At 48.7% G+C, this 10323-nt stretch overlaps 1 protein-coding gene across 1 annotated transcript; it reads left to right on the forward strand.

Moving 5' to 3' along the window:
• The first annotated feature begins 5500 nt into the window (after positions 1-5500).
• LOC105507342 (cortistatin) lies at positions 5501-7729 on the forward strand. Its single transcript, XM_011935787.1, has 2 exons — positions 5501-6097; positions 7195-7729. Exons 1-2 carry the CDS (start codon positions 5999-6001, stop codon positions 7411-7413), a joined length of 318 nt encoding a protein of 105 aa, XP_011791177.1. The 5' UTR covers positions 5501-5998; the 3' UTR covers positions 7414-7729.
• Positions 7730-10323: the final 2594 nt, after the last annotated feature.

Genomic DNA, 10323 nt, shown 5'->3' on the forward strand with positions numbered 1-10323 from the left:
GCCATTCTCCTGCCTCAGCCTCCTGAGTAGCTGGGACTACAGGCTCCCGCCACCGCGCCCAGCTAACTTTTTGTATTTTTAGTAGAGACGGGGTTTGGGGTTTCACTGTGGTCTCGATCTCCTGACCTTGTGATCCGCCTGCCTCGGCCTCCCAAAGTGCTGGCATTACAGGCGTGAGCCACCGTGCCCGGCCCATTTTGTTTTTGAGAAGGAGTCTTGCTCTGTTATGCAGGCTGGAGAGCAGTGGCACGATCTCAGCTCACTGCAACCTCTGCCTCCCGGGTTTGAGCAATTCTCTGCCTCAGCCTCCTGAGTAGCTGGAATTATAGGTGCACGCCACCATGCCTGTCTAATGTTTGTAGTTTTAGTAGAGACGGGGTTTCACCATCTTGGCCAGGCTGGTCTTCAACTCCTGACCTCGTGATCCACCCACCTTGGCCTCCCAAAGTGCTGGAATTGCAGATGTGAGCCACCGTGCCCGGCCTTTTAATTTTTTTATGTATTATTTTTGTGTGTGTGAGACACAGTCTTGCTCTGTTGCCAGGCTAGAGTGCAATGGTGTGATCTCAGCTCACTGCAACCTCCACCTCCCAGTTTCCCAAGTAGCTGGGACTACAGGTGTGCGCCACCACACCCAGCTAATTTGTGTGTGTGTTTTGTTTTGTTTTGTTTTTTTCTCATGCCTTTGGGTTTCTTAGAGGTCCAGGCACGCCTTTCCCTTTACCATTAGGCAATATGGTGAAGAGAAGGGGCAGGGGTTTGTGGAGCCCTTTCTGTGTGCCAGGCACTCACTGGGTACTCCATGTATTACCTCGCTGGTCTTCACAACTTGTTCGGCGTAGATCTGATTCTTCACATTCTCCCGATCAGCAAATGGAAGTTTGATGAGGTTCACCAGCTGCCCAGGGTCACCCGGCCACAGTCAGGAGACAGTGTTCACATTTGAGTCCGCTCACTCTAGAATGGGTGAAAGAAAAGGGCATTCATTTGGAGTAGAATTTATACCATCTGTGCCCAAATAGGATCAGCAGAAGATGCCCCAAAGCTACCCTGACTCTCCAAGGGAGGCGCTAAGCTATGGCCGTAGTAGGGCGCCAAGTTCATACTTTGTGGTTTCGGGTCTGCAAATGGCTCAGCACTTGTTCTCATGTTAAGTATAATATCTGTGTGTCATGTCAGTGAATGAAAAGTGAATCATAGAGCCTGCCTTCCTAGTACGGTCAGCCAAAGACCCGTATGTTAGCAGTTTCATTTTCGGATAAGCACTCTTTAAACTCCTTATTGGCCAGGTGCAGTGGCTTGTGTCTGTAGTCCCAGCAACTTGGAAGGCTGAGGCAGGAGATTCACTTAAGTCTGGGAGTTTGAGACCAGCCTGGGCAGCACAGTGAGACCCCATCTCTAAAAAAAATAAAAAGTTAGTTAGACATGGTGATGCCTGCCTGTAGACCCAGCCAGCTACTCAAGAGGCTGAGGCAGACAGTTGCTTGATCTCGGGAGCGGAAGGCTTTAGTGAGGTGACTGTGCTACTGCACTGCAGCCTGGTGGACTGGGGTGACAGAACAAGACCCCAACTCTAAAAAATAAATTCGGGAGGCTGAGGCTGGAGAATTGCTTGAACCCAGGAGGTGGAGGCTGCAGTGAGCCGAGATTGTGCCACTGTACTCCAGCCTGGGCGAGAGTGAGACTCAGTCTCAAAATAAAATAAATTTAAAACTCATCAAGAAGAGTTTAGGGAATAGATACTGTAGACTTTCCAAAGGTTGAAAGATCTGGGTTTGCGTCTTAGGTTTGCAACCCCAGTAGCTGTATAACTTTCAGAGACTTTGTGCTTTTTTTTTTTTTTTTTTTTCATTGAGACAGGGTCTCTGTCACCCTGACTGGAATGCAGTGGCACGATCATGACTCACTGACTCACTGCAGCCTCAACCTCCCAGGCTTAAGCGATCCTCCTGCCTCAGCCTCCTGAGTAGCTGGGACTACAGGCATGTACTATCATGCCCGGCTAATTTTTTAGTTTTTTTTTTGTAGAGATAGGGTCTCAGAATGTTGCCCAGGCTGGTCTCAAACTCCTGGGCTGGACTCAAGTGATCCTCCTGCCTCAACCTCCCAAAGTGCTGATTATAGGCATGAGTCTCTGCACCTGGCCTTTTCTTTTCTGAGATGGGCTCTTGCTCTGTACAGTGGCATGATCACAGCTCACTGCAGCTATGAATTCCTGGGCTCAGGCAATCCTCCTGCCTCAGCCTCCCAAGTACCCAAGACTGCAGGTGTGTGTTACCACACCGGGCTAAGTTTTCTTTCCTTTTTGAGACGAGGTCTCACTCTGTCACCCGTGCTGGAGTACAGGGGCTCAATCTTGACTCACTGCAGCCTCCATGTCCCATGCTCAGGTGATCCTCCTTCCTCAGCCTCCCAAGTAGCTGGGGCCACAGGTGTGTGCCGCCATGTCTAGCTAGTTTTTGTATTTTTTTTTTGGTAGAGGTGGGGTTTTGCATGTTGCCCAGGCTAGTCTTGAACTCCTGGGCTCAAGTGATCCTCCTGCCTCAGCCTCCCAAAGAACTGGGATTGTAGGCATGAGTCACTGCACCCGGCCTTTTTTTTTTTTTTTGAGATGGGCTCTTGCTATGTCACCCAGGCTGATCACAGCTCACTGCAGCCACGACTTCCTGGTCTCAAGCAATCCTCCTGCCTCAGCCTCCCAAGTGCCTGAGACTGCAGGTGTGTGTTGTCACACCTGGCTAAGTTTTTCTTTTTTCTTTTTTGTCATAAAGTCTCATTCTGTCACCCATGCTGTAGTGCAGTGGTGCAATCTTGGCTCACTGCAGCCTTGACCTCCTATGCTCAGATGATCCTCCTACCTCAGCCCCCCAAGTAGCTGGGACCACGGGTGTGTGTCTCCACGGCCAGCTAATTTCTGTAGAGATGGGGTTTTGCCATGTTGCCCAGGCTGGTCTTGAACTCCTGGGCTCAAGCAATCCTCCCGCCTCAGCCTCCCAAGTAGTCAGGACTACAGGTGTGCATTGCCATGCCTTGCTAAATTTTGTTTTTTGGTGGAGATGGGGTCTTGCTGTGTTGCCCAGTCTGGTCTTGAACTCCTGGGCTTAAGTGATCCTCTCATCTCCACCTCCCAAAATTTGCCACCTTCTTGAAACAGTCGTCAGTTCTCATGAAGTCTTCCCCAATTGGCAGCGCATTCCCCTTCTTTGCACACTTCTTATCGCACTGAAAAATGTCCTTGTCTTTCATTTGTGTCCATGTGTCCTGTTTCTTTTAGGCTGCAACAGCTCTGTCGGGGTGTGGGTGGCATGGGTCCCTTGTGGTATTGCAAGTTCCACGCTGGGTGCTCAGAATGTTTAATGAGCTCATCGAATAAAATTGGCACACTAGACTAACGATACAGGAAGTTGGTGAGGCCGGGTGTGGTGGCCTCACGCCTGTAATCCCAGCACTTTGGGAGGCTGAGATGGGTGGATCACTTGAGTTCAGAAGTTTGAGACCAGCCTGGCCAACATGGTGAAATCTCTATTAAAAATACTAAAAATACAAAAATTAGCTGAGTGTGGTGGCTCGTGCCTGTCATCCCAGCTACTCAGGAGGCTGAGCCAGGAGAATCCCTTGAACCTGGGAGGCGGAGCTTGCAGTGAGCTGAAGCTGTGCCACTGCACTCCAGCCTGGATGACAGAGCAAGACTCTGTCTCAAAAACAAAAAGAAGCTGGCGGAACTGCTGTGAATGTCTCATCTGCAAATATAACTCAAAATTTTTAGTGTCTTTTTTTTTTTTTTTTTTTTTGAGGCAGAGTCTCGCTCGTCGCCCGGACTGGAGTGCAGTGGCCGGATCTCAGCTCACTGCAAGCTCCGCCTCCTGGGTTTACGCCATTCTCCTGCCTCAGCCTCCCGAGTAGCTGGGACTACAGGCGCCCGCCACCTCGCCCGGCTAGTTTTTGTATTTTTAGTAGAGACGGGGTTTCACCGTGTTAGCCAGGATGGTCTCGATCTCCTGACCTCGTGATCCGCCCGTCTCGGCCTCCCAAACTGCTGGGATTACAGGCTTGAGCCACCGCGCCCGGCTTAATTTTTAGTGTCATTTATAGGAATTTTGGTACAGAAATAACAGGTGAAGCAACATACAACATACAAGTCTCTGGCCAGCAGGCCTTGCTGATCTTACCTAGGATTTTACCATAAGCAAAAAGACTGTGACAAATTCAAGATTGAGATTTCCCCCGTGAAGGTGTAAACCAGGACTCTGGAAAACTGAAAACAAATACGTTCACTTCTAGAAAGTGCCATCAGTTTTGGGTTGTGTTACTTCAATTTACAGCCTTGCCTTCGATGCTGGTCATATATAGTAGGTTTGGGTGGATGTTTCAGATTTTACTCGGTGTCTAGTTGGTCGAAGGGGTCTGTGTGATTCAGCAATGAGGGCCTGTGAGGGAGAGCCAGCAGGTAGCACAGGGAGGGACTCCATGGTCTGCACTCTGCAGTGGCGCCAGCCTCGGGAGGACAGAGAGCCCCGGGAGTTGGCTGAGGGCAGGGCCGGGCACTACTTCCCAAACTGTGACTGTGCCCTGCAGTAACAATACGTCTCACACCGGACACACGCAACGTGAATCCTCATTTATCCTTACTACGGGTGATGCACACTAATTTCAATTTCATTCTAAAGGAAAGTACCGGCCTATGACCCACAAGCGGGTGGTCAGGAGCAGTTTAGAAAACACTGGACCAGGCCAGGCGTGGTGGTTCATGCCTGTAATCCCAGCACTTTGGGAGGGCGAGGTGTGTGGATCACGAGGTCAGGAGATCGAGACCAGCCTGGCTAACGTGGTGAAACTCTGTCTCTATTAAAAATACAAAAATAGCCAGGCATGGTGGCACATGCCTGTAATCCTAGTTACTTGGGAGGCTGAGGCAGGAGAATCACTTGAACCCAGGAGGCAGAGGTTGCGGTAAGCCAAGATTACACCATTGCACTCCAGCCTGGGCAACAAGAGCGAGACTCCATCTCAAAAAAAAAGAAAATACTGGACGATCAGGAGTTCGAGACCAGCCTGGCCAACATGGTGAAAACCTGTCCCTACTAAAAATACAAAAATTAGCTAGGCATGCTGGTGGGTGCCTGAAATCCCAACTACTTGGGAGGCTGAGGCAGGAGAATCGCTTGAACCCAGGAGGCAGAGGATGCAGTGAGCTGGGTGTGGCATTGCACCCCAGGCGGAGTGGGAAGAGCCCGGCTGCCCTGGGGCCAGCAGTGCCTGGGTGCTGGTTGGAAATGCAGCTCTCAACTCCTCCCTGCCCCAGCGCATCAGGACCTGCCTGCAAAGCGATCGTCTGCACTTCAGTTTGAGAAGGCCTGACCTAGAGGACAGTGGGTCTGGCCTGCTGGGCTGAGAGGCAGTACTGGAGCGATTCTTGGGGCCTCTGCCAACAATTTGGTGAAACCAGCGGATACTATAGTAGCATCTCTGAGCTCCCATTGCCTCCTTGTTTCTCTGCCCGTAGTAGAAGAATGTCTCTGAAATTACTGGATGAGTTTCAGTCATACTTTCACATGGGCACAATTTCACATTCAAGCTCCTTATCCAAGGCTAATTTTATATTATGTTAAATCACTTGTTTTTGTTCTCACGGCTTCCTGCCTGCTATAGGCATAATTACGAGGAAGCAGAACTTCTCCAGAAGCAAGCGCACATGCGTTCCAAAATAAGAGCAAATTCGCTCTAAACACAGGAAAAGACCTGAAGCTTTAATTAAGGAGTTAGATCCAATCCCAAAGCGCTTTTGTGGGCACTGATTGCTCCAGCTTCTGCGTCACTGCATGAGGGAAGAGGATCCAGGCGTTAGACATGTACAGACACAAAAAACAGCTGGAGATTGGGCTTAAAATACCCACCAAGCTCCAAAGAAGAGACCCAAGTCCCCAAAACATTGATTTCAGGGCTGCCAGGAAGGAAGAGCAGCAGCAGGGTGTGAGAGAAGCTCCCGTCAGCCCACAAGATGCCGCTGCCCCCCGGCCTCCTGCTGCTGCTGCTCTCTGGGGCCACGGCCACCGCTGCCCTGCCCCTGGAGGGCAGCCCCACTGGCCCAGACAGCGAGGTGAGTACGGTCCCGACGTGGCCGCACGCTAGCCCACTCTCTGTCTCTTGTTGGCTTTTTGGCCTGCATGGTGAGTGTGTGTGTGCACGTATGTTGCAGTTCACAGCTTGGACAGGACGCAGGGCTGAACTTTGTAGTGATCTTGGCTGGCGTGAGGTACTGGGATGTTACATTCAGATCACTGATCCTCAGTTACGTGTCCCAACCCGTGAAGCCTGCTGGAAACCTGTGCAGCTCAAGGAGGGCCCTTCATGCCAGGGCTCCCTCCGTCGGGTGTCTGGGAAAGGGGAAGCGAGTGTACCGGTCCACTGCAGGGCAGGCGTGGAGCTGCGACAGCCCTTCCAGAGCCTTCAGTTATACACAGCACAGGCCCCCACTGGCTCAGAGGAATTGGCATCATTACATTTTCCGTTGTGAGAATTTGTAACTTCGTGAGGTGATTGATTGTTCTTTTTTCCATTTTGAGAAAGTTCCAAGAAAGAGTATATAAAGTTGAGCATTAAAAATGGATTTTTCTCTAAAATTATCAGATGAATTTCAGGCAGGCCATTTATCAGCAGATTACTCCCAGAAGCTTTCTAAGGAATTTGAAAAGCCAGAATTTAACGTTTCAGTCCCATCGTCTCAGAAAGCAACTTGCGGACATCCAGGAGTGTGGCCAAAGGTGGGAGAACGAATAAATTAGCCTGATCCACCTTGGGGCTTCTCAGCTGCCAGTCACTGGGGGGAAAATGGCAGATTTCCTGACCTCTCCTAATTAAGGACCTTAGCAAAGAGTATGGAGCAAAACCACCAGGTTTTTTTCCTTGACTTAAAATGACCAACTTTTCCTTTTCTCTAATTAGAGCAATTTCTTTAAGATGTTCTCTTCACTTTCTCATCCTCATCCTTTAAGTGGAAATGAGGCTTATTGCTATGGAGCATCTTTTCATTTTTGTCTTTTTATTTATTTATTTTTAATATTTTCTTTCTCTTTTCGCCAGGGTAGTCTTCTAGTAGATCTTTTTTTTCATAAGGAGATTGCATATCTTTGAATGCTTGCTGCTGAGCCAGATTGCTGAGTTTTCTTTCCTTTGCCATCTGCTTCTCTTTATAAGCATATGCAGGAAGCAGCAGGAATAAGGAAAAGCAGCCTCCTGACTTTCCTCGCTTGGTGGTTTGAGTGGACCTCCCAGGCCAGTGCCGGGCCCCTCATAGGAGAGGAAGCCAGGGAGGTGGCCAGGCGGCAGGAAGGCGCACCCCCCCAGCAATCCGCACGCCGGGACAGAACGCCCTGCAAGAACTTCTTCTGGAAGACCTTCTCCTCCTGCAAATAAAATCTCACCCATGATTACTCACGCAAGTGTAATGACAGACCTGAATAAAATGTATTAAGCAGCAGCGATCTTTCCTTTCCTCCTTCCCAAGTCATTTGAAAAGTGTTTTTTATTTAAATTCCAATAATGCCCAATACTGACATGTCTTAAGTAATTTGGAACCCAAAGTGAACATCTTTGATAAAGATTTTTTTGTGGTTTGAACCATGCTAAGTGTGGGCACTGGGCTTTCCTTCTGACGTTCATTATGGTGCCGGGAAGCTCTTTGATTTAAAATAAAATAGCTAAAGGCTACATAATTAAGAGTTCAGAATAACATCTTATTTCAGTTTATGAATTGATATGAATTGTCTAATTTAAAAAATATTTCCCTAACATTAAAAGCAAATTTTTAACATCAGGCTCAAAAAGCAAAATGATTATTCCTCGTTTTAGCTGAAATTAATTTTAAAACAAACAGAAAACATGCTGACATGTCTATGAAACTTACACTCGAACTTGCTGTTATGTACCAGTTTTAATTAGTAGCTTAATGGGTTGCAGTTCTTTTCATGGATTATAGCTTCAGATTTGCTTTGGGAGGAATGAAGTCTACTCATAGATTTTTTTTTTTTCTTTTTTTTTTTTGAGACGGAGTCTAGCTGTCACCCAGGCTAGAGTGCAGCGGAATGATCTCAGCTCACTGCAACATCCGCCTCCCAAGTTCATGTGATTCTCCTGCCTCAGCTTTCCGAGTAGCTGGGACTACAGCATGCACCACCATGCCTGGCTAATTTTTCTTTTTTTTTTTTTTGAGATGGAGTTTAGCTTTTGTTGCCCATGGCGCGGTCTCAGCTCACTGCAACTTCCACCTCCTGGGTTCAAGTGACTCTCCTGCCTCAGCCTCCCAAGTAGCTGGGACTACAGGCACACACCACCACGCCTGGCTAATATTTGTGTTTTTATTCTACTTATTTATTTTGAGACAGAGTCTCACTCTGTCACCAAGGCCAGAGTACAGTGACATGATCTCGGCTCACTGCAGGCTCCGCCTCCTGGGTTCATGCCATTCTCCTGCCTCAGTCCCAGCCTGTAGCTGGGACTACAGGCGCCCACCACCACGCCCGGCTAATTTTTTGTATTTTTAGTAGAGACGGGTTTTCACCGTGTTAGCCAGAATGGTCTCGATCTCCTGACCTCATGATCCGCGTAATTTTTGTATTTTTAATAGAGACGGGGGGGGGGTTTCTTCATGTTGGTCAGGCTGGTCTCGAACTCCTGACCTCCGGTGATCCACCTGCCTCGGCCTCCCAAAGTGCTGGGATTACAGGCATGAGCCACCACGCCCGGCTGTGAAGGTTTTTAGATGCTAAACTTTATTGGGAAAACCAGCAAAGGCTGGCTGGAGGACATGGGAATCTTCTCTGGACACTGGGCAGTGGACTCCCTGAGAATGACTGCTGACCAGTCCATTGTTTTCTGCCGAGCTGAGCTCATATTCATAATTACTAGTTGAATAAAGTATAATGTGATGGAAGAGACTTAATAGTATCCACGTTTCCAAACACAGCAGCTTTAGGAGACCAGTAATTGGGTCAGTGCACTAGTGGAAGCTGCCTGCCTGAAAGGACAGCTAACCTTCCAGAACTTTTAAGATTTTTCTAGAAAGAAGCCATGCTCATTGTTTTTGTTTTTAAATTGGGGTCGGCAGGGTGCAGTGGCTCATGCCTGTAATCCCAGCACTGTGGGAGGCCAAGGCAGGTAGATCGCTTGGGGCCAGGAGTTCGAGACCAGCCTGGCCAATGTGATGAAACCCCCGTCTCTACTAAAAATACAAAAATTACCCAGACGTGATGGTGCATGCCTGTAATCCCAGCTACTTGGGAGGCTGAGGCACGAGAATCACTTGAGCCTGGGAGGCGGAGGTTGTAGTGAGCTGAGATCATGCCACTGCACTCCAGTCTGGGTGACAGAATGAGACTCTGTCTCAAAAATAATAGTCAAATAAAATAAAATAGGGGCCGGGCGTGGTGGCTCACACCTGTAATCCCAGCACCTTGCGAAGCTGAGGTGGGTGGATCACCTGAGGTCAGGTGTTCAAGACCAGCCTGATCAATGTGGTGAAACCCTGTCTCTACTAAAAATACAAACAATTAGCCGGGCGTGGTGGCGCACACCTGTAACCCTAGCTACTCGGGAGGCTGAGGCAGGAGAATCGCCTGAACCCGGGAGGCGGAGGTTGCAGTGAGCCAAGATTGTGCCACTGCACTCCAGCCTGGGTGACAGAGCGAGACTCTGTCTCAAAAAATAAAATAAATAAATAAATAAATTGGGGCCATCCACACAGACATTAAGATGGGGGATTTCACCTTTTAGCTGAGCACCGTCTGTAGGCTCGTGAGGCTCTGCTGGTGCGCCTGCCAGGAAATTCCTCAAGTCTAAGCCCGCCTTAGTTCAGGGGACTCACTACAACATTAACTGGCGTCAACTGCATGTTAGACCTGATTAATATGCTTGTGATTGATAAATCAAGGTAAAATGGTAATTTCCCCCCATCTGGTTTTTGGTGGACTTTTCTGTAGTTCAGTATAGTCAGGTGTGTAGATCTGGGCAACCAGACCCTGGGCAACTTCAAGTCCATTCTCTTGTTTTTCTGTCCAGGATTTGGCACCAGAACAGCTCCTTAACTGCTGAGGAGGAATGAAGGATGACAGACACTCACAGTTTTCCTATGTCAGGGCTGACAGCAAAGGATTCCAGGCTTTAGGAAACTCAGATTGGGAAGCTGAGGGGAGATACTTACCTTGATTTAAACAGCACCTGTTGAAGGGGCAGCCCATCTTTTTTTCTTTTTTCTTTTTTGTTTTTTTTGAGACAGAGTCTCGCTCTGTAGCCCAGGCTGGAGTGCAGTGGCACGATCTTGGCTCACTG

This window comes from Colobus angolensis, unplaced genomic scaffold, assembly GCF_000951035.1.
Source record: "Colobus angolensis palliatus isolate OR3802 unplaced genomic scaffold, Cang.pa_1.0 Scaffold149, whole genome shotgun sequence".
In the NCBI taxonomy this organism is placed as follows: domain Eukaryota; kingdom Metazoa; phylum Chordata; class Mammalia; order Primates; family Cercopithecidae; genus Colobus; species Colobus angolensis.

Excerpts from the sequence above, each read along its gene's own strand:
- LOC105507342 (XM_011935787.1), top strand. The coding sequence starts at position 5,999 with ATGCCGCTGCCCCCCGGCCTCCTGCTGCTGCTGCTCTCTGGGGCCACG. Across the intron at positions 6,098-7,194 it reads CCACTGGCCCAGACAGCGAG|CATATGCAGGAAGCAGCAGG; the intron begins GTGAGTACGGTC and ends TCTCTTTATAAG.